This window comes from Phodopus roborovskii, unplaced genomic scaffold (assembly GCF_943737965.1).
Source record: "Phodopus roborovskii unplaced genomic scaffold, PHOROB, whole genome shotgun sequence".
Taxonomy (NCBI): Eukaryota; Metazoa; Chordata; class Mammalia; order Rodentia; family Cricetidae; genus Phodopus; species Phodopus roborovskii.
In genome coordinates, this window is record NW_026125546.1 from 4,542,618 (window position 1) to 4,567,175 (window position 24,558).

Here is a 24,558-nt window from a genome sequence, read left to right on the forward strand (position 1 = left end):
CAGTTTGTCCATGTCCATAGAAGAAATCACTGGGCTTTTGATTGGCGTTTCATTGAGATTATGAATTAATTTGGACAGAACTATCATTTTCACATTACTGAGTCTTCCTATTGATAAAGAAAATTTCTCTCCATTAATTTTATTTCTCATCATGTTTTGCTTTTCTTGTGTTAGTTTTTGTTAGGTTCTAATGTTAATGGGATGATTCTTTTGTTTCAAGGTCCTTCTGTGCTGGTATGTAGAAAAATGATTTTACATGCATTTGCCTGTGTGTTCTCTTGTATTCTGTAAACTTACTATAATGAACCATTGTTTCTGAGTGACATTTATGCATTATTTTGGATCTTGTCATCTGTGAACCAGATGTTTTTATTTCTTCTAAATTGGCATGTCTTTTATTTCTTTTTCATCTCTGACTATATAGCTAGAACGTCTAGTACAATGTTGACATGGAAAATCTGAGGGGTTTTTGTTTTTTCTCTTTATCACTATCTGGTTTTGATTCTAAAAGATGATCCATATTGAGATTAGGAAGTTCCCTCCATTCTGATTTTATCACTCATGAGTGTTTCAGTTGGTTTTTTGTTAAATGATACTTCTTAATTTATTAATAAGATGATTCCTTGTGAAGCTCACTGATATGATAAATTAATTTATTTTTAATTTTATTTTCATAGCTGGGATAAATTCTACATGGCCACCTTTTATAATTTTATTTATACATTGTTAGATTCAATGTGCTGGGTTTGTATTTTTTCATTTTGTTTGGATTCCACATACACTCTGAAACTCACTTCTGGTTCCCATTCCTCTGCCCTGAAAGTGCTAGGTTATTGGCACTATCTAGAAAACGTTCTCTTAGCTTCTGTATTCTGAATGACATTGCAGGGAACTAGTGTTATTTTATCAAACGTGTGGGGAAGTCTGAGACTTCCAGTGTGAGAGTCTGCTCTTTTCACACTGGAGGAGGCTCGTTACTGATGAGTTTCCTTTCTGGATTGTAGATAGACACTGATAGTTTCTTTTTTTTACTAGTTACACAAGGTAGGTCTCCCCCATAATTACTCCATTTCATCTGCACAATGAAATTTTGGGTTTGGAGATGATTGTGGTAATTCCTTGATTATGAATTTGTGTCTATGAAAGGTCTTATAATGTGTACCATTTATTTTTGATATTCATTTCGTATGCCCCCATTTGCCTGTTTCATCATTTTTAAAAGAATTATCTTTTCATTTCTTTGATTTTCCTCTTCAGTCTGGTTTCCAACTCATTAATTTCTTCTCTGATTTTTATTGTTGCTTTTTATTTGTGTACTTTGGATTTAATTTGTTGGCTTGTTTTGCTTGTGTTTCTTAAAGTGGAAGTTTATGTGATGGATTTTTAAGCCTTTCTCTTTCCTAATATATGCATTCAGTACTGTAAATTCCCCTCTAAGAACTGCCTTGGCAGTAGTCCCAAGTCTTTGAAAAACTTACTCACAGCCTTCTTTATATTTATCTCAAAATACTATTTTGAATTTTGTTTAGAACTCACATTACGTAGACAAGAGTTGCTGGGTCTGGTTCAGGCACTGTTCAGGTTTTTGAGCCTGTTATGTTTGCCACCAATGTTTTTTGTTTGGTTGGTTTTTGGTTTTTTGTTTTTAATGCTGGGACTGATACTTAGCAAAGGAAACTATGTAAAGTTAAGTAATGGTGTAGTTAATATGTGGGAGTGGGGAAGTTTCTCTAGCTTTGTGAATAGATCTGTTTTAAGTGAGCCTGCGTGCTGGAGCTGAGAGCATAATCATCTGTCTGTGATGGTTGGTACAGTGGTGGAGTTAAGTGTTTCCCTCTCTTGGCCTGCTTGGCTCTTCCCTTAATCCAAACATTTGAGGCCCTGCATAGTTTCTCCTGAAGGCGGGCCTTTTAAAGAACAGAATTGTCCCTTTCCCTCTTTTCCCGAAAAAGATGAGCCAGGTCTGCTAGTGAGAACGTACATAAATGTGGGGTCCTTGGTGACCAGACTGCTCTGAAGTCTGTGACTGTTTGTCCACGTTTGTCCACACTGACCCTCCAGCAACTCTACACCTACAGCTCAGGTTTCTTGTTCTACCAGCTCACAGGCCTCCTTAGAGGCAGTGCTTGCAAACTTCTTTTCCAGGAGGTTGTGAGTCTTTGTGTTTGTTCATCTGTTGGTCTCTCCAAGCCCCTCAGCATCAGTTTTCTCTATGGCCTGATTTGTCTTGTGAGCCTAAGAATTGTTCTTTTTTTTTTTTTTTCCAGCTTGTTCATTTATTTTTAATGTTAGAATATGGTGATGATTGCCAATTTTCTCTGCTAGCTAGATCCAAAACCAGAAGTCTTCTTGGATCAGTTTTGGGTTAACTTGGTTTTTATAGTATGAGATAGTGGTAGGGATTTAAAATTTTCTCCATTTTCATGTGGATACCTACTTGCTCTAAACCATTTATTGTAAATATTATTCACCTTCCATAAGTCTTTCTGTGACAACAATCTATTTACTAAATATTCGAGTTAATTTCTAGATTTTTGGTTTTATTTTATTGATTTGTATGTGTAAATCTTTACAGAACACACATATCTTTATGTTGTAACTTTGAGAACATTTGCAAACCTTCACTGTCTTCCAAATTTATTTTGCTTTCTCAAATTTTTCTTTTTGGGCCTTTTGGTTTTCTTGAAGTTTTGTGACTCTTGGGATCACTTGTTTTTTTTTTTTTTTTGTTTGTTTGTTTGTTTGTCTTTGTTTTAAATAAGTTTTTCAAAGACAGCTGGATCCCTGGTAGGCTTATCACATTTCATAAATAGCTAACTCTTATCTTTTTAAGTAAAGAAATTATAGTTATTTAGGGAATTTTTTTGCCTTCTCCCCTTCTTTGGAAAGTTGATAAGATTCCTATCTGGCCAAGATTCTCTGAGATTGTCCCTGTCACAGCAGTCACTGTCTCTGTTTGGTTGTGAAATCCTGTTTCTCAATTCAGTGGAACTCTTGCCTCAGGATTCTAAGGGTACCCTTCAAGAAAACATGTTTTGCTTCAGTTGTGGTGACCAAACAATATTTTTCTTTTATGTTAACTTCTTAGCTGACAAGGGAGAAATCTGAAATGAAACCCAGAGCGGAGGGGTCTGTGTGCTCAAAACACTGACAGAAATGTCCAGTAGAATAATGAAGTCAAAAGAGAGCTTGGCTGCTCAAGGGTGTAATATCATAATTGAGTTATGATGAAATCAAATGAAAAGACATTACTATTTTAGTGACACGGTTATTTTCTTAACAAATTTATCTAAAGGAGTATCTTAATGCATGTAGTCTACTAAATGTAATAATCAGGGTATGTAGCACGTAGCTGGTTTGAATGCAATAAAAAGGATGAAATATAACTTCTATACATTCATATAGAATGGGAAGAGTACTGGGTACACCTAAGCACGCAGTAAATATTGGCTGAATAAAGGAATGGACAGCAGGAGGCCCTACATGAATCGATGCTTTGAAAGCTTAGACTCCCACCTCATAGATGGTTTCAGTTAATCCCTCAATTCAAAAGGCTAAGTCCTGTTTTCAGGGGAAGGTTGTTGTTTTTTCAGTGTTTTCAATTCTCTTAAAGGATAACTTGGGAGTTTCACATTTTTGCAGTGTTTATGTCATGGTTGGTGCCGATGTTGCATTTTCTTCCTGTTTACGAGAAGTTGAAAATCCACAGAATCAGTTGAGATGCAGTCAAGAAATGGAGCCTGTGATAACATGTGATAAAAAGTTTCGAACTCAGTTTTACATTGACTGGTGCAAAATTTCACTGGTGAGTTTTTTTTTTTCTTTTTAATTTTGCTTTTGCAAATTTAATTAGATGTGTCTGGATTTAACGTCTGACTAGAACCTGAGTTGCTGTTGAAAGTAAAGCCTAGGTTTTCTTTGTCAACTGTGTGGACTTCCTTGATTTTAGGGATTTGGTAAATAAGATGATGGTATATCCACTTAAGAAAGAGTCTCTCCACCTTTGTCCTCTACACTTGATTAGTTGCTGAGGCAGGATTATCTTGGCAGGTGGTCCAGGTGAAGCCTCCTGGACATCCTGGAGGCTGTTAACTCAGCAGACACTAGGGAGCCAGCATGGTGTGAGCAGAAGGTCTGCTTGGATGTGCTGCCCGGTCACTTTAGAGAGTACAATAAGATAGTGCAGATAAAATGGGGCAGTGTTGTTCTGCAAACTCCAGTGACAGATCTCAGCAGACAAGGAGAAATTCTAAGGGAAGAGAGTATTTTGCCTACAGTCTTAAAAATAAATGTATCAAAATTCTTAAGTTTTTTTTTTTAAACCACACACATATATATAAAAGATGTATACTACCCCTGTTTATTTCTAGTGTGTGTCTTTCCAACAATATTTTGATCTTCTTAGATTCTTTAATTTTTTTATGACCTTTAGTTCTTTAGTGACCTTTAGATTTAACTTGGGTCAATTTTTTATGATTGATGATGATTTAGATCTAAGTTTAAAACTGACGTTTGAACAAAGTTACTGACACATAAACACAACTGTCACTTCATGTCTTAGAGAGGTAACTGCAGGCTGCTTTCCAGGCCCCGGTGCTGGCCAGGGAACACATTACTCACATTGCAATACTCAGCTTTCCCTGTGGCCTTTTGCCCTGGTGCTTTTTCTCTGGTCTTTTGTGTCTTAGAAAAATTATACCCTTTCTTTGCCTTCTTAAATCACATAAAATTACTTTTCTTTTCCCCTTATACCGTGGTTTATGTACGATCTTGGGTAAATATTAACACTACAGAGCTCATTATTTCAGTCATGGTGCTAATCATCAGGCTGAGGGAGCAGCTGCGGCCATGTCCCAACCCTCTCACCAACCAAGAGACAGCAGGCTCGGCCAGCAGCATTCTGTTCGTGGCTATGTTGTTCTGTGAATTTATGTTTAGCAACCCTGGCTACTTGCTGAAAGTTAAAAATTGTTTCCATTATGAAAGTTTCGAGTTTTTTGAGGCTGGGTGTGGTGGTGCATGCCTGTAATCCTAGCACTCTGAGTTTGACTCCAGCCCGTTCCAGGCTAGCTGAAGTTATGTTCTCCCTAAAAAAATAAAATAAAGATAAATAACATAGTCTTATAGCAAACATAAAAAATATTTTCAATGCTAAAGTCATTACCTAAATTAAAAAGGAAAAAAAAACCGCATAAGGTGGTTGGACAACCAGTTTCCTAATACTGGGAATGGAAACCCAGGAAATTGCCTTGTTATTTTACTATTGTTTGGAAGGAGGCAGTGCACCGGATTCCTCTGTAGGTACTAAAGGCTCAGCTAGCATAGCATACCGAGCATGCATAGTTTTCCAGCAGAGGGTGCTGAATAAGGCCAAAAATATTTCTCCCAACATTTTCTTTAATCGTCAAATGAATTTCATCAAATTTCCCATGGCTACCTTTTTAATCCCCATCAATAAAAACCTCAATAGAATTACATGTAGCACAATGAAGGCAGATCCGTAAATGTGAGATGAGTGGCCATGGTTCAGAGAGCATAACATGCTGCGATCCTGGAATAGAATTTAGTGGTGCTGCATAATTGAGGGGAGGGGCGTCTGGTTTCTGCTGCACCATTGGGGGAGGTGTAGTCTGGTTTCTGCTCTTCTTTCTAAAATTAACGACAGCCACTTAGAAGGAAGACTCTAAAGTACATTGGACATTGTCTTTTCTTTTTCCTATTCCAGTAACCTTACAAACCATCCCCGCGTGTTGGTTTATCAGCCAGTTTGTTAGCATTTGCACTAGGAGCTTGTCACAAGAAATTTAAATATAGCGATATTTGCACTAGGAGCTTGTCCATAGCGATATTAAGGACTTCTGCTTTGCAACAAACAAGCAAAACCGTCCACCCACATATTATGCATACATGTATTTATGTGTTTCTATTGCAAAAAGGATAGGGAAATAGGCTTTGATAAGGTCTTTGTACTTTCCCTAAGCTTCACTAAGGAACAGCAAGTCAGGGTAAATTAGTTTTTGAAGGTAATTTGTCAAAGACTGCTTTGCTATGTCTAGATCTTAAAGTCTCGTGTTTGTAACTATTAATTTGATGAGTCATTGTCTTCTTTTGTATCAGGTTGATAAAAGCAAACAAGTGTCCACCTATCAGGAGGTGGTTCGTGGTGAGGGGATCTTGCCTGATGGCGGGGAGTACAAGCCCCCTTCTGAGTCTTTGAAAAGCAGGGACTATTACACGGATTTCCTCATTACACTGGCTGTGCCCTCCGCAGTGGCAATGGTGCTTTTCCTAGTCCTGGCTTACATCATGTGCTGCCGACGGGAAGGCGTGTGAGTACTTTCAAACACTAGTAAAGAATCGGCAAGCCTGTTAAGACAACAGCAGAGACGATTCCATTATAAAAGCAAAGTTGCCTCTAGTTCATTAAAAACAAAAAACAAAAAACAAAAAAAAAAAAAAAAAAACCTTAAATGAATGGAAATTTGGTTCAAGTCAACCCGCAGTACTTTATTCCTTTAAAATGAATTAAAGTAGTTGTGAGTCTAGCAAACCAAATTAGGAGCCAAAATTACTTTATTCAGAAATGATTAAGGCTAGATATAAATTCATGATGGAAAAACAGTACCAAGAATAATTGAAGCTAGACACCGTGGTTATGCAAGCCATCTTGAGTGAGCCCAGACAGGAGTCTATTGACATGGTAATTGCATTTAAATAAATAAATTGTCTTAGTCAGTGTGATGAAAAGTGATGGTCAGAATTTTTCTTGGAGTCATTCTGCTGTCAAACAGGATGACACAATCTAAATGTTTAAAATATATTAAAAAAAAATAACCCAAGAGTAAATTAATGAAAATAAGGAATCATTTGAGTAATGAGTCTCCCCTTCATGAATAGTTAGTACTTCCAGGACATCTATGTCAATTAAGATAATCTCCCGAGATTACTTGGAAGTCAGGGTAACAAAGCAAAGGCTCAAAAACTCATAAAGCAGCAAGTAACAAATTCTCCATTCTTCATGTAGCCTGATTTCATTATGTCATAGAGTTGATTTCAATCAAGCGCTTGATTCTTAATCTCCATTTTTTCCATTTTCTGTGTTTCTCATCAGTATTCCATCGCTGTATGTGTACTCATCCTAGTAATATTGTAACCCTGGTGGCAAATGCTTCCTGGTTTGAGTCACGGCATCAGAATTCCCACATCTCACACGGTCCCATGAGCATATAGTCTTAATGTTTCAAATATCAATGCTATTATTTAATTCATAAATTTTGTTTTGTTTCTAGGGAAAAGAGAAACATGCAAACCCCAGAGTAAGTGTCTTCTTTCCTGTTATTTCCTTTGTCATTGTTTTGGTCACTTCTCAGTTTCCCATCATGCTCCGTGCGTGTGCCTCATGCTTTCTTTTCATTCACCATCATTCATAGTTGACTTCATAAATTTGAAAGCTGCTTTCTAAATAGAGAGGTTTAGGATGGGTAGACTCTAAAAATAAAAAGGGCTCAAAACCTAAGGTAACCTAGCTAAAACTTAAAACTAAACTATTACAGATTCAGAATATTAACATGTCATTTGTATTATGTGATTTCCCAATCTGCACTTCTATAAACCAGAGGACAGACGACAAGGCCTTTCATACTTGTTTTCCTGAATCTACAGTCTTAACCTTTCATAAAATGAAACTCCTGTGAGTATTTATAAATGCCCCCACCAGATGCAATAAAATAAAAGCTATCATAGTTTTATCTTAATCATAGAAAATAAATAGGTAACTAGTTTGTGACTTGGGCTGGAATATTAGTATAGTGCTTCATAGCTGAGTTTAATTTGATGCTTACATAGGTATGTGAGATGTAAGTCTTTCTGAGCTAGTTTATAGAATACCCCCAAAGCAATAATTTCTTATTTTTAAAGAAGTGTCTTTTTCAAATTGGTACTCATTTGGCTAATACATCATTTTAAATATGTGGGTTTTTTTTTATTTCTTCTTTTATGTAGTATCCAACTTGTCCATCACAGTTCTATTCAGAAATCTACCAAGGAGCTTCGAGACATGTCCAAAAACAGAGAGATTGCATGGCCCCTGTCTACACTCCCCGTATTTCACCCTGTGACTGGGGAAATCATACCTCCCCTGCACACAGACAACTATGACAGCACCAACATGCCATTGATGCAGACACAGCAGTAAGTATGCATGTTGCCAGAATGCATGGGTATTTTACTAGTATCTGTCCAAACCATGGTGTTTAGCTGTTACTGGTTTAGTTAACGTATTAGTGGAGGACACCGTACCAAAATTCCATGACTTGACTTGACATAAATGTAAGAGAATTGTTTTTCCAGATGTTTTTCTTTAGTAATAAAAATGCATCAACATTATTATGTGAGACATTGGCATTGATAATAATCTACGTGTTTGTCCGAAGATGAACTCATTGTAAAAAGGCAGTCATCACTAAAGCATGACAATCACATTGTTCCTAAGAGGTGATGGGTTTGATACTTCTTTTAACTACCATAGACCTACAATATAAACTTTTTTTTCTGTATAAAAGGTGTGTGTGTGTGTGTGTGTGTGTGTGTGTGTGTGTGTGTGTGTACATCAAAACAAGCAACTCTGATTGATTTGGGCTTTGAACATACAGTTATTTTTGTTTGGCTTTGTGGGTGTTTTTTAAGACAGGGTTTTTATGTAGCCCAGGCTGTCCCTGAACTTCTGGTTCTGCCCCTGCTTTCTAAGTGCTGGAAGTCGAGGCATGAGCCACCATGTCCACATGAACATATATTTAGTGATAGCTAATATCTCATGCTTCAAAGACAGTGGTTTAGAAGCGGGGTAGGGGTGGTGGTCTTTAAATAACAGGTGTGGGGAAGGAAGGGGAGGGATTTTCTATGCTTAGAAACTAGATTTGTGCTATATGAGGTGGTAGGTGCATCTGTCATTTATTCCTTTAGAATGTAGCTCTTTTTTTTCTTTTTTACATTACATTAGAATGGGTTAAGTTGTGCTGCCCCAAGAACTAGAAGCCACAATTGTATTTTTGTGTTTGTTCCTATTTGTAAAGTAAATGGTATGGATATGCAGAAAAATCTCTCTGTCCTCCTGTCCCTTACTCCTTCACACACACACACACACACACACACACACACACACACACACACACAAACACAGTAAAAATGAAACCTGTATAAAACTTTATCTGAGACACAAACATTTTTTTTCCATTGAGAGTGCTGATTTATCATTACGTAAAATATATGTGCTAAATAAGATCAAAAAATAATCTCACAGAACATTGTAAACAGCCTGGCTCAATGCATTTACCCCAAACCCTCTGAAAAATAAGGTAATTGTAAAATTCTCATAAATTTCTAACATCATCTACTTAGGGTTGGTTGTATAAGCTAAGACTATGTGAGTGACAGATTCAGACCCTTCCATGCTGGTCAAACTTTGAATGCATTTAAATTTTGGATTTTGGAAATAATTACTAATGATGTGCATATGAAAGTTTCACAATACTTAATTTTAATGTAGGGAATGTATGTATGTTTATGTTTTCTTTCTAAAGATTGGTGGCTCATTGTTATAGGCTAAGCTAAGACCCCATTTACTAGGATTAGGGAATGATAGGATAGTCAGTAGTTTGAAGAATATTGTAATAATTCACAGTGTATCCATCTATCTAATTTTTCAGATGCAAATTGAGAATGACATTTAACAATTAGGTTCTGTTTCTTACCTTGTGTAGAGGGCAAAACAAGTGTTCATAATACTCAAACCATGAAGTCATTAAGTATTTTGAAAGCCAGGATTGTTCAGGATTGTTGTTTTCTTTCTGTGTCTTTCTTTCTTTCTTTCTTTTTTCTTTTTTTTTTGCATGCCATAGTTCTCATGGAGTGGATAGATGTTGTTTCTCTCTTTTTACCATATGGGTCCTAGGGATCTAACTCAGGTCATTAGCCTTTGTAGCGAGTACTTTGTGTGCTGAGCTATCTCGCTGGATACTTGAATCTGTGGAGAATGGTCAGAGTGTCTCCAGGGAGCACAGGTCTAGAGACGTTTCTGTTGCTGACATCACAATGCTATGCACTTTAGAATACGTTACTTTTTGTGGTGAGTTTAAGAATGTGGATTTGTGTAATGCAGTTAGGCTAGTATTAGTGAAGTCTAAGTGAGAAGGGAAAGGCTGCTGCCACTTTTAAAAATACCCTTTCCAGTCATACATGTTGAGAATAACGAATATTTCCTTGAAAAATATTGATTTTTCTTGTACCAGGATTTTACACTGTTGCCACTGTTATATAAACAAAACAAAGAATTCTGTCTAGTTCGTAAGCCTCTGCATCTCTCAGGCCTTTTCAGAACCTGTCAAGACCACCATTATGCCTATCAGCCCTTTGCAAATACAATAGGTTATTACACCGAACTTGCAACAATTTCAGCATGTATGTGTTTTGAAGTCCAGAAACCCTTTGTATTATTCCCATTTCTGCTAATGGAAAAGCCCCATTAACTAGCACTTCTATATAAATAGGGTCCATAGATAATTGATGATGTTCACAGTGATTGTTCTGAGGCACTGTGGGATCATCAAGTGCGCCTGACTCATCAGAGGAAAATTAAATTACATTCGGTGTCGTTTCGGTGTTGAGTGTATATTATCTTCCTTTTATTCTCGGAAATGGATAATATGTGCACGGTCTCTATGGTAACTCCCTATAAGCCAGAATATGTGATTAACCTCATTTTCTAACTATGCCTGATAATAGAGAATTTATTGTGTTAGATTCATCAACACTTTTTATTACAAAAATTCAACTTTTACACTTTAACTGAAAATCATTGCTTTTTTTTAAAAAAAAAAAAAAGGTCTTTTTTTTATGAATAAATATTTTGGTCCTTTGGATGGAGTTGAATTTTCAAAGTAAAAATTAGGTATTTATTTGAGCCGCGTATGCTCCTCATAGCCAGGTGTGTGCTCGGGTGCTACTGCTTTGTGTTTGCTCATTAGTCCTTTGTGAAAGGGCTAGCATTTCAGCCTCACACATCCAAGCGTACCATTGTAAGGGATTTGATCGGCTACAGGATTTCATGTTTACTCCTCAAATTAAATAACCGAAATAGTCAGGCAAAGTCATATGGCTAAACACTTGCGTGAACTTATAAGTAAGACTTGGAAACATTCAAAGCTTTCCTTCAAGGCTGCATAGAAATTAATTTGGTCTTTTAAACAAGTCAGTGAGTATAGAGAGCTCACAACAGCTGTGTAACTAGAGGCTGCCACTGTTGACACTTACATAGAAATATTTTTCTTGCTTTGGCTCAATACTTCACAGGGCTCCAGACTAACACCATAAATGATCCAGTTACAAAAAAAATAAGCATGATCATTTGTATGAGATAAATTTAAGACACCAACACTGGACGAAGATAAATGAAGTCAGTGTAGAGTATTTATGGATTCTGATATCTACTTTGTGTGGTCATTGACCTCGAAGGTATCTCTGGGCCAGCTTACATACATTAAAGGAGGAAGAAAAGCAGAAGGCTCTGTAAGACTGAGAGGCATGTCACCTGCTCAGAAAAAGGTGCAGTTCTTTTCAGTTTTCAAATTGCAGAGCCAATATGATCATGTGGTGAGATTTTCCCATGGTGTCGAGAGGGAAGATCAATTTCATTTGATCTTTTCTGATATATTTGCTCATGCTGTATATGTATATACGTTTAGGATGATCTTGGAGGTCTGTTGAAGTTGCAAAGATAATGGAGTTTGCAGTTACTTTCAGCCAGTTCCTCAGTTGACACCATGGCCATGGTGAGGTTCTTAACAATGGTGCTTTGCTGTCACCTAGACTACAGATAATGTGTTCGATTTTCCTAGTTTCCCAGTCATGTCCTTTTTCTCTCCCACATTTTATTAAGGACACAGTAGTCACCATGTTTCTTTAGTGCTCTGTGCTCTGGGCAATTTCCTGGATCTGTCTGACTGCCTTGATAGTGTTCTGAGGAATGGTTCCTATCCCTCTACCTAGTCAGGCTTACTGCTTCCTCCCTTTGCTGCCTGTGTCTCTCAGTGCATGAATTTCTATTGATGACCTTTCCCCTGAGCATCAGTAGTTTCCTTAATACAATTCATTTCTGGAAATCACATTTTAAAATAATTCTTTAATGTGAATTGCCTTGACCCAAAGAATCATGGAAATTGAGGTGATGTGTTTAACTAGAGGCTTAATCAAAACTCCAGAAGATACTCTTTATAGATACAAGAATAAGTTCTGAGTCATAGAATTTTATGTCCTTAAGTTTTAGACACCCAGTCTAACCCTATCGCCATACCATGGTGCTCAGAATCTCCTGGAGCTTTTCCAATGTGGAGCTCAGCCCTAACTCAAGGCTTTGGAGGCTGGTAGAGGTGCACAGCACAAGAGCAGGACCACAACTGTGTGAGAATTGCAAAACCTCTCGGGTCATCCTAATGGGGTGGATGACATATACACTCTTCCACCTAAAGTTTTCAAAGGCAATTTCTTTTTAAAGTTCCCCCGAAGGGCATGTTTGGAAGTATGAAACAGGACTGGATTTTTATCTCTAAAAGCTTAGGTCATTTGTGAATATATGCCTTTAACATTTGGACTTTCTATCAAATTCTTCACCTGCTTGAAGGGAATGCTATGGGGGAGTGATTGGTAGTGACTTGAAAACAGTGGCCAAATAAGAGGAAAATGCCGAACCTTGAAAAAACTGAAATAAACAAAGGAATAAGAAGAGCTTAGGAAATGTAGTCAATATATATTGTTTTATGCCTCGAGAGGCAGGCATCGACTGAAGGATCCCAAATATTGAATTTTCTAGAGAAACTGATGTATTTTGAAGTGTCAAGGAGCTTTGTTACCTACCCTTCAGGGGGACGATCTACTTCCTTATTCTTGTTGCAACATGCTGCATAGTCCCTGACATTGTCTAGGTAAAGCATCTTCCCAGAGGACCCCTATGTAATGGAGAACAACTACTTTTAACTGGCTATGTGGAGATTGTCCTTATTCATTGCACTAAACCTAACGTCTAATCCGGGATGATTGAGTGTCCCTCAAACAGGGGGTAAACTATGCTTAAATCATTTGCAAATCAACATCCGTCTGAGTGCAATTAAGTCTTGCAGTTAGCTTTTATTTGAGTGCTTTCCATTTGTTTTCTCTTCAGTGAGCATGTAAACCAACTTTTCAAGGTAAAGTTCCATATATAAACAATCAAATTTTAATGAAAGTTAACTGTGAGCTGAAACTCACTATTCCCATGGACCAGGACCACGGTGTTCCTGTTCACAAGAGCCATCAGCCCCTGAGGATGTTGCAGGGCATTTGTTTAATTTTCTCTCTTACTTTGTACGTGTATGCTAAAAATGATGGGCTCTTTGTCTCTTGGTGCATTTCAGTCCTGTTGGTCCCTGATGCATCAGGTTAAAGCTGTGATGAGTTTGTTTCTAGACTTAAACAAGCAAAGGGAAGAACTGGAAAAAGCCAGACGGAGGAGTCGTCCTCTCTTATATTTCATATAGACTGTATAGTGGATTTTAATTGAAATGAAGGGTTTCACATTTAAAACCGCAACGGTGTTCCCAGGTTCTGTGTAGCCTTCCCATCTACCTTCTTCAAACTTCCCGACTTCTCAGCAAAAAGACTTGTAGGTCCAAGCCATCACTTTCACAGGGAGGTGTTTTACTTAGATAATTGGCAAATTTCCCCAATAATATAACTAGTGTTTGTTGCTAAATGTCTCCATATTATTTTAAAAGATAGTTTACACACTGAAGTCCTTTTTCTTTCAACTCCGGCATAGATTCTGTGCCTTTTTGCAAATCACTTTTTTTTTTTTTTTTTTTTTTTTTTTGAGTCTTCAAGCAAGTAGCAACATAATCTGTTGATAATCATTCACCTTACTTATAGAATTACTCTACAGGATAGCCAACAATGTAAATTACTTCAGAACAGTTGTACAAATAACGAATAATTGTGCTCTCCCCCAAATCACTTATTTACTAATTTGCAAATTATAACCTTTGCTTTCTTAAAGAATGAAGCTTGAGCAATGACTAATTTGTACAATTTTCTATTTAGATGCAGGTAATTAATGGCAATAAAATTGGGAAATAATTAATGCTAATAATTTAGGGAATTACAGTTTTTCTTAGTTTTTCTATATAATGCTGCAGTTTACATATTATAACCTTTCCATAAGTCCATTAATAACTTAATTACTCTAAATAGTCTTATGGCTTCGCAAAGGTCCTTTCTTTGAAGGACTATAGGTGCTCTGTTTGAAGTCAGCCCTGCTCTCTTGTCTAATTGCTTTTAGTGGACTGTTCTCGGCAAAGATGGACATGTTCCCACATCCTCCCGCTGCTCTCTCTTCATTATAGCCCCAGTGCAGACAGTTGTAGGTATATTATGCAGGAAGCCTGCTGCAGAGCTTTTATGAGCACCTCCCTTCTCTAGGTAGCACACATGCCCTCATAGGGACCAGGTGGGCCAGAATCAGCTGTACATCCCAGAGTGGACTCTAACCTACAATCTCCCTACCTCAGTTTCCTACATGCTCACACACAGGTATGAATGCCTGCAAGTAGCTCAACGCTTTTGTTGTTATTTGACTTCTTTGCACATGTGAGCCCTTTTTTATATAATTCATCTCGAGTTTCATCTGCAGCTTCAGGGGACCACGTACATCATTCAGTCAGTATTGGTTGTTTTAAACCCCCAGACTAATTCAGGTATACGAATGGCTCTCTCATGTACCTTTTCCAAATTTTTTGTAAGCGATATATTCTTTAACCATCAAGTTTTCATCACCCATCCAAGACCATTGTGATCGTAAGTTTCTCAGTGTAGCCAAAGAGAAAGTTCAGGAAATAACGGGCATGGGTTGACTTTGACCACTGGTTTTTGAACAGTATTCCATTGAAGAATGCACTGTGGGGTCCAACAGGGGTATGGAGTAACAGTGGCCTTATTCAAACACTGATTTTAAATTTAGGGTATCCTTCATCTACAGCTTTTGGAAATTGCTGTCTTTAGCTAAGAGTTGTCTGGGTTTCTCCTCTTTTCTCTGTGAATTTTGTCAGAGTGTTGGTTTAATTTGTCATTAGACTAGGTGTGCCTGGAGCTAATGGAGAATGAGGAAGTGTGTTCAGAATGTAAGGGAAGTGTAGAGCAGTTTCAGATGTAGAATAGATCCATGTCAGTTATGCCTGAGGATCTGAAATGAAATTGGTCCACCCCTTATCCCAAGGCCCCATGTAATTACATTTTGACTTGCATAACAGAGGTCTCGACTCTTCCATTGTTAAGCGCATCTCTTCATGGTTTCTAGATCCTTCTACCTTAGTGACAAAAACCAATACAACTACTTCTGAAAGAACAAGCAAACCAAAAGAAATATTGCCTAAACCATATGAGTGTGAATATAGCTAAAACCTAATAGCAATAAAGGATGTGGTCATTGGGATAAGTTATCAAATAATTTCCTTAACTTGAGTGAGAATGGATTTTGTTATTTCCTTAACAATGTATTTTAAGTGGGACTTGATTTTTCTTTTTAATCACTCAAACTCATTTAGTAGAGATTATGAGTTTAGGCTAAGCGTACTTCTTTAATCCCAGCACCCAGCTGAGGCAGATGGATATCTATGATTTGGAGGGTAACCTGATCTAAAAGTAAGAACCTGTTCAAACAAACAAACAAAGCATTGGAAGCTTTAAACAGTATTCAGCTAGCAAGTGCAATTTTCACTTCCATCATTATTTATGTTTGTTTATTTTTCTTTATTATGTGCATGGTGTGTGCATGTAGAGGTGTGTATGTGTTTGTGTGTGTGCGCGTGCATATGCATATGCACGTGGCATACATGTGCACATATGTGTTCAAGCCCAAGGTTGACATAGGACATCTTTTCTTTTTCTTTCTTCCTTTCTTTCTTTCTTTCTTTCTTTCTTTCTTTTTTTTTTTTTTTTTTTTTTTTTTTTTTTTTTTTTGAGACAGGGTTTCTCTGTGTAACCTTGGCTACCATGGAACTCACTCTGTAGACCAGGCTGGCCTCAAACTCACAGAAATCCAACTGCCTCTGCCTCTCGAGTGCTGAGATTATTGTGTCATCACCATCTGGCTGGGACATCTTTTTATTTTTTAATTGCTAGCAGCTTTAGGTTGAGGCAGGGTGTTCCTTGGTACTTGCTGCTTAATGTTGGGTAGTCTCTGGACTGTGGCTGGCCAATAGGCTTCACACATCCCTGGTTTCCAACTTCTGTGCTCAGGTCCTGGATTATAGGAGGACTGACATACTCACCCAGCAATTTATATAGGGTTCTGGGGATCTAAACTATGGTCCTGTGCTTTTGTGGAAAATACTTGGCCTACTAAGCCATTTCCCCAGCCCCTTTATTTGGAACATAAGAAGTGGCTGGCAGGAATGATTCACATCAGTGACTTTCAAACTCTTGGTTACTAGACACATTTTAGGGCTGTGCGTGAGGCAAAGGATGCAAAGCAGGCTGGCTTCCCACCTCCTTTGTTCATCTTTGGTACATCGGAGGTCTGTGTGCTTTCAGCTGAAAGGAACTGCCCTGCTAAAGAGGAACAATATAGAATAGGTTGACTCTGGGCCTTATTCCACCTTCAACCTAAATTGTGTATTTTCATGAACTAATGACAATATCAAAATTTGACATAGAATTTATACATCTATATGTTAATAAATATGTGCAAAATACCCAAGTCTTTGTAAGTATCTCCCGTTTGCATATATTCATTAAGTTTTTGCATGTTTCTTTTCTCTTAGAGTTATTAACAAAATAGGATGGGTCTCACTAATAAGGCAATTTGAGCCAACAAAATAGCATATGCAGAGAAATATAATGGCAGTCAGCACATGTCTGAGTGCATACTAAATGGCCTAATTATCATCTAATTTAGGGTTGCTTAGAGAGTGAAACATGTACAAGTGGTCCTGTTTGTTTTTGATTTCTGCATGTATCTGTGTGTGGTGCATGTATATGCATGTTCATGGTTGTGGGTGCATGAAGAATGCATGCATGTGTGCATGTGGGTACTCAAGGTTGAATTCAAGAATCTTCCTGAGAACTCCCTACCTTATCCACCGAGGCAGAGTCTCTCAGCTTCAGCTAGGACCTGCTGACCCCTAGACCAATTACCTCCCTCCTCACCAGGGGGAACCCCTTGTCTCTGTCTCCCTAGTGTTGGAATTATGTGTAAACTGACACCTACCTGGCATTTGTATGGATGCTGGGAATCTGAATTCTGATTCTTGTGCTTGTCCAGCAAGTGATTACTGAGCCGTCTCCCAGACCACAGAGATGTGGTTTGTAAGGTGCTATTTTTTAAAATTAAAATAGTACTTCAACATTTAATACATTCATATGGAATCTTTTCTCACAAGAGTAATATGTATCTGCTCTATGTAATCTATGTGATACACACACACACACACACACATATATATATGCCAGTGAGATGATTCAGTGTCTAAAAGTACCTGCTGCCAAACATAAATGACCTGAATTCAATCCTTATGACCCATATTGTGGAAGGAGAAACTGATATCTACAAGTGCCATGGCACACACACAGGGACACAAATTCAAACTGACAGGATTTTTTTAGGTAATAAATTTGCAAAGACAAATATAGGCTCATTGAATTTTTCAAACATATGGGGTTCTTGTGAAGAGGATACTGAATAAAGGTTGTGATATGCTTTAAAAGTTGTTACAATGTACTAGTGATGATGACATGTATGCATACTTATATATGTGTGCACAGGTATATACTTGCTCTATGATCTAGACCCAGTTTGAAACTGTACAGATCAGTATTTCAGTTGCTGGAGTCACTGTTTACACCTTTATCCACTGTTTTTAGTTGTGACCTTGGAACGCTAAGGCTATTTCCTCATGTTAAAAAGAAAGAAAGAAAGAAAGAAAGAAAGAAAGAAAGAAAGAAAGAAAGAAAGAAAGAAAGAGAAAAAACGATGTCTTAGAGTTGTGAGGGTGTTTAGTAAAATGTGGTGAGAATTTCATGGTCATTATTAGGGCTCCCTATTTGTCTTCCTTGGACTTTGGTTTCTTCACTTGTGATCCCTGGAGAGGGGAACTGAGAACATCACCTGGCAAGTTTCCATCTTAATGTGACTTCTTCTGTCTTTACAAGTCTGAACACAGAGTTTTACTCAATAATGTTAATTATTTCTAGGAACTTGCCACACCAGACTCAGATTCCTCAACAGCAGACTACAGGTGAGTACTAAAATGCTAATTCGATGTTTATGAATGAATCTAATGTATTAAAAGTTAATCATAGTGCTATGCAATTGATGACACTTTCATCTTCATCAAGGAAGGCAAAACAGTTGTATAATTCCCTAATTAGACTTAGAACTTCAGAATAATAGCTTAGATTATTGCATAAATTGGCATGAGAATGACAAAGGGAAAATGATCTTAAAGCAGTCACATCCTCGGAGGTCCAGTCTAATTAAGGAGACTGAATTCAAGTCCCTTTCTATAGGGGGTGGGGGTGGAGGGTACTGCCTATTCTTCCTCTTGCTATAAAAGGTTTTTAGCTTGGATGGGTCCAGGATTTGTCTCAGTAAGTGAGCAGGTTGAATCTGACTCTCACAAAGGGAAGCCATTGTGACTAATCACTGAGCCTTCAGGGTGATCAATGAGAAATGGCCGGCCTGGTTTTAAAGCCGCTTTAAAAAAGGCTGTTACAACAAGACCACCGAAAACAAGATGGTAGACAATTCTCCCTGGGGCTGTGTGTTTGCCCCAAACTTGCTTTCTTTAAGTTTATTTCTTTCAAGTGTCCCTAAAAATTTTCCACAGCCAATTATTTCCCTCATCCCTCACTTACTCGCGATTGTCTCCTAATTAGTAGTTGATTCCAGTCCTAATTGCCAGGCAACCAGTAATGCCTTTGTTCCTCTCTTGGAGAAGCAAGAGAAGTTCTAAAAATGTAAGTTGAGTGTGGAATTCTAAGTATGAATAGTGGCTTTGTGGTAGGAAAGCCATTAAGTGAGTCTCCAAAAAAATGTCAGCCCCTTGTAGAAATGCGCTGGATGTTTTCATTCAGAATTATCCTCTCTTACTGCTTTCGGGGATTTAAGGAGATTTTCGTTTGACAACTTTTCAAAGATTTGAGGCAAGTATGATAAAGATTTTTTTAATCATATTTTAATTATAAGATGATGTTTATCAGAATTGTTCCTACATTTTTGATTGCTTGTTTTAATTAAATGCTAATGTGATTCAAGCAGACCGTTCAATATATTGATGGGTAGTGTTGTTCTGTAAACGTTCAGGAGATTGATGAAGAAACAAACTTAGTTATAAATATGCATCACTGGAAGAGGAAAATTCTCCAATTCTTTAGCTCTACTAATTCCATGCCTATTTTTTTTTTTTTAAAGAGGGAAAAAATTGAAAGGAACATGATCATAACAAAAATGATTATAGCACCTTCCTCTCCAACCACTGAGGAAGTCAGTCTCTCCTAAGATGTCTGTTTTCTTCTGATCCTTGCTTATTGGAGCCATGCAATGAACATGTAGAAGTCAGGAAAACTGACTTTTTGAGACTTAATACCAATCTCGTTTTTTATCTATGTGCCTATAAGGAGAGAGACTAGACATCTTGGATAGGTGCTGTTGGGGATGGTGTCAGTAGATGGTGGTACCTGTTTGGTATGTTGGGGTGCTGTGCTCAATACTGGGGTGCTTTCCTCTTCCCTGATAGAAGGAGCGCTTAGAGCTCAGTATGTGTGATAAGAAAAGGCTTCCCCTTGGATAACTTTTGGCTGTTCAACCTCATTTTCAAAATGATTCTTCTAAAAAGGTTTTGGGGAGCAGGCATTTTGGTTGAGTTAAGAAAGAGTTTGTCCTCCTTGTTAGAACTTTCCTCCTACCTCCTGCTTTCTTGTGTGTTTTTGCACATTATCTTGTGGGCTCTGTCTGTTGTTTTTTCCTCCTCGGTGAGCCTCCAAAGGTCCTGAGGGTCATGGGAAAGAGGTCACCCTATCATTTTGTATAACTAGGAGAGACTGTTGCTTCAGCCTCTCCTGCTTTTAAAACTAAGTGGAGCTAGGCTCCTGGAGAGGGAGCTAAGGGACAGTTGTTTCCTTTATTTTTATTTACATAAAAATGGTGCTTTTCTCAGTTTCCAATTCCCTCTGTTCCATCTGCAAAGCAAGGATTTGGGGGCTGATTAGGTATTTTCATGAGTTCAGTTGAGCTGTTCTGTCCCTCACCCTGCTTCTCCTAGCACGGTGTGGAGGGGCTGATCTGTACAAGATTATTATGAAACAGTGGCTGGCTTTTTCTTTATGAACATACTTGAATTTTTATTTGTAGCTGCCTGTATGGGCTTTATAGATTTGCAGCTTGTTTTGCGCAGTTAGTTGTTTTCTTTAAAATTCTCATCAAAAGTTTAGCAAGTGAAGTCGCTGTGACCCTGGATACTGGGCTAGAGCACTGGTTGGGATAATAGGGCAGTTACAGGCAGACAATAGCACTACCTTTTGGACTAGGTCCAAGACAGTAGGCTTGCTGTTCTTTCGGGTCCTCTCACTTCCTCTGCCCTTCCAGTGCACGTGCTAATTTTTTTAAGCCACTTGAAAAGTGCTGTCACACATCCGGAAGTTAACTTCATTCTGTTTGTTTATTGTGGGAGAAATTTTCAGGCTATGGCTTTTGAGAAAATAAAACCCTGCATCCTAGTTCAGGAAAAGTGGTGCTAATTCAGAATTAATCTCTTCCTTCCTGCTTCCTTCCCTCCTTCCAAACCAAATATAGAAAAATAATGTAATATAATTATTTTAAAGTAAGATGATAGAGAAATTATCCTTGAAATCTCTTTTCATGTATGTATGGATAGTGTGTGTATGTGTGTGCATGCGTGCGTGCACGTGTGCCCGTCTGTCTTTCTGTCTGTCTGACTGTCCTATATACAGCATGAAAGTAGAAGTCTTTGGCGGCAAGGAAGGGCATGGGTAGTGTGATGAGGACCTGAAGGAAGAAAAGGAGAGTACAAAAAAAGTGATAAGGAGCTAAATATGAGCAATATACAAGATATACGTGTACGGAGATATCACAAAACTCGCCCATTTTTTTTACATTAACTACAAATTTTAGTAACAATATAATATTTTAAAATAGAGGCTTTCTTGTAATAATTCCTTGTATTTAAAATCTAGATGTACCATATCCTGCATAACTCACACTCACATTGTCATCTTGGTTCTAGGTAAATGGTATTCCTGAAGAAAGAAAACTGACTGAAGCCATGAGTTTATAATCAGCAACACAGCATTTATGTCTCATTTCCTTTCTCTTCCAATAATGCATGAGCTTTTCTGACATCAGTTATGCATGCTGACTGTATTAAGTATATACCAAATACTGCAACAATGTATCTTTCATTTACTAATTTTTTTTGTACTTAAAGCACTTTTGAAAATTTATAAGACATCAATGACTTTATATTTGTTACAATAAAAAGTGATCTTTAAAATAAATATTAATGAAGCCTCATGTGCAGTAAAATTTTCTTCAAAAATGTATGTGATTACCTCCTGTGTAGTATAAATCTATTAGTCTCTAAGAGCAGGGTCATTCAATGGGATTTTTATTAAGTGCTTCTTATGAATTTATAAACTGTGTTCCAAGTGAGCAATCCATTTAAATAATGCTTCAACTCCTGTGTTTCATAGAGTGCTTTAGAGTAAGCATAGTGTTTTTTGATGTAGAATAGAATATGCCCATTTTATGTAGGGCAGCCCAGGGTGTATACTTGGCTTTATAATTGGATGTTTGCAAGCCAGGGGCTTTTCCACACAGAGAGAACAGTTGCTAATAGGGCTGTAAATTAGCCCTGCAGTGTCCACTATGGGAAATTTCATGTTCCAGGCTTGGCACTTTCCTTATCCAATTTTGTGTGGTTTCATTACTCCAAAACTGTTGGGTTATCATGGATATCTGCTGCTGGCCTTTTTGAATAATTTATTCTTACAGAAGACTTGGGGAAATTTAACATTAGCAACAGAGCTAAGTTCCATTAAAAATAATTTAAGTTCATGTAATACTTTCCAAATAATTCCTTTTTTACTTTGGGCTATTAATTTCTAGATCTTGCATCTTTGGATATTAAGACAGTTGCTATGGTGTTTATGGTTAGCGGTTTAGTTGACAGGTATTGTTTTATCTGGCAACAAAATTTCATTTCCTTTGGAAAAAAACATACCTATTCATTTGGGGAAACACTACTCCTACTGATAAATATTCCACATTGACTCTGCCTCCATTTCAGGGATTAGCTAGGAAGAAACATTTGATCCCACTGAGTCATAGTAGTAGTCATAGTATTTTGTTCCTTTGAATCCATGAGCTGGTCATGTGACAAGTCAATCAGAGCCCCCTCAGATTTTGGGAAGATCTTAGTTACCTTTTAAGGTAACTAAGCTGAGAAGCTAGGAGCCAAGGACCAATATGGCTGTAGTCACAGAAACTTCAGCTTTACCTAGGGATAGACTAGCTGGAAACATTTTGTTTCTCTATTCTGGGCCAGTTTCTGGGTTACCCAGTAGTTAGTCAGATATATAAATACCATTTCCTAATCCAAAGCATTCCCCTCTTTATTGTGTATGACAAATTATCTTCCATATAGAGAGACTACTCCAGCATGTCATTGGATCACCTCCTAGTTCTCCTCATTCTTTCCAGGACTTAGTATATGGGCATGACTTGGTTTCCATTACTTTATTTTTCAAATTAGAGACATCTTCCAATGGAGATGGCCTAGCTCTCACAATCCTCTTGCCTCAACCTCTCAAGGACTAGGATTACAAGGCAATTTTATTTCTTAAAGATAGATCTCTACTTCTAGGATAACCAGACCTTTGCCTCTCGCTCTTCCTCAGGAGTGAGAAGCTGGAGGTTGAAAGCATATTGTGTTAGGCTCACATACCTAGGCCCCAGAGAGTGGGCTGTGGTACAGAAACTGGCTTAAACTGCTGCTGAAATCAAAGTGTTCTGCTCACTAAGTGAGTGAGACTAGGATAAGATATAATCATCAGAGAATTGTGGATTGAGAGCCAGTACAATTACTCATTTGTAAAAACATATGGAGGGGTTTGGAAAATGCAGCTGGAGATAACATTGATCTTTGTGCTGACCATTGTCCAAAGTCTCATACACTGTTGACTGTCTCAATCCCTGAAAACCCACCTGAAGCAGCAGTCTTCCCTCTGATGTCACACCGGAGAGTCCAAAAGTTTCCATTTAGTTGCTCATACCTGGAAGATCCTTATTTTGAGTGTTTATTTTTTTTAAATAAGCATTTTGCCATATGCTGTAGGTCCTTATACATCCTTGTAGTGAGGAAAGCATTTCTTGGTGGGTTTGGAGTTCCAAAAAATAAATTTAGAATACCTTTCCAGTTGGATACAATAAGGCCTGTCCTAAAACTGTAGTATTCTGCATTTGTGGAGATTTAATTAACCTTGGATTTAGAATTTAGATGTCCCCAGACACTGTGTGTCTTCTGTCTTCTCAAATATAGTCACCAATATAAGAGACTAATTGTCTTTCAAGAACCTTCTAACATGCTCCAAGAAAACAAGACACACTAAAACAGTTAGAAGGTTCATTAACAATTTCTCATCTGCTTGGTGACTACCCTAATAGTCAGCATAGACCCTTTATCCAGTAACTGATGGAAGCAGATGCAGAGATCCACAGCCAAGTACTGGGCTAAACTCCAGGAGTCCTCCTGAAGAAAGGGAGGAGGGATTGTACAAGCCAGGGGAGTCAAGGTCATGATGGAGGAACCCACAGAAACAGATGACCTGAGCTCATGGGAGCACATGGACTCTGGACAAACAGTTAGAAAGCCTGCATGTGTCTGATTTAGGTTCCTAGCAGTGAGATCAGGACCTGTCCCTGTCTGAATGGAGACCGAGGAGGAATGGATGGGGATGAGTAGATGGGAGTCAGGGAGGAGGGAATGGGAATAGAGGAGGGAAGGAAAATGGTGGTCAGTATGTAAAATCAATGAAAAAAAAAGTTATATAAAATTTTTCACATCTGTAACAAGTCTGCCCTGATGATAATGAAGAATACTAGGCAAATGTGTTAAGGCTGAGTTTCAGCTAAGATAATAATTAGAAAGTGGTATCTAAGCCAATATTTTTTTTAAGAACAGCTACAGCAGGAAGAAGCCATGTAACCCTGGAAACCCACAGTTCATGATTTAAACTATCATGATCGTGTTTGACTATCTCAGTGGAGAGGGTGGATAAAAATATCTTTTAAAAAAAAACTATGATGGGTGTGCATGTGAGAGCTTCTATGGAGCATGCTTACCATTTGCTTAACATTTTTAAATGGCCAATAAGTTAATCTGAGTTAGTGTCCTACAAATACAGTGGTGACTCTGAATACACCGCAACACTCCTCAGGGTGTGTATGTTCTAGTAGGAGAGACA

General features: G+C 37.8%; 1 protein-coding gene across 6 annotated transcripts in view; it reads left to right on the forward strand.

Moving 5' to 3' along the window:
- Positions 1-21,607, forward strand: part of Sgce (sarcoglycan epsilon) — a 69,437-nt gene extending 47,830 nt beyond the window's left edge. For 2 of the 6 annotated variants that reach the window (XM_051177163.1, XM_051177166.1), the window contains 7 exons: positions 3,643-3,805; positions 6,118-6,329; positions 7,290-7,316; positions 8,002-8,190; positions 18,271-18,314; positions 19,187-19,221; positions 21,321-21,607. In XM_051177163.1, coding sequence (XP_051033120.1) covers positions 3,643-3,805; positions 6,118-6,329; positions 7,290-7,316; positions 8,002-8,190; positions 18,271-18,314; positions 19,187-19,221; positions 21,321-21,371 — 721 coding nt within the window. In that variant the 3' untranslated portion in view covers positions 21,372-21,607. Of the gene's footprint in view, positions 1-3,642; positions 3,806-6,117; positions 6,330-7,289; positions 7,317-8,001; positions 8,195-18,270; positions 18,315-19,186; positions 19,222-21,320 lie in introns of those variants that run through there. The other 4 variants (XM_051177164.1, XM_051177167.1, XM_051177165.1 and 1 more) reach the window with 3 other exon arrangements.
- The last annotated feature ends 2,951 nt before the right edge of the window (positions 21,608-24,558 follow it).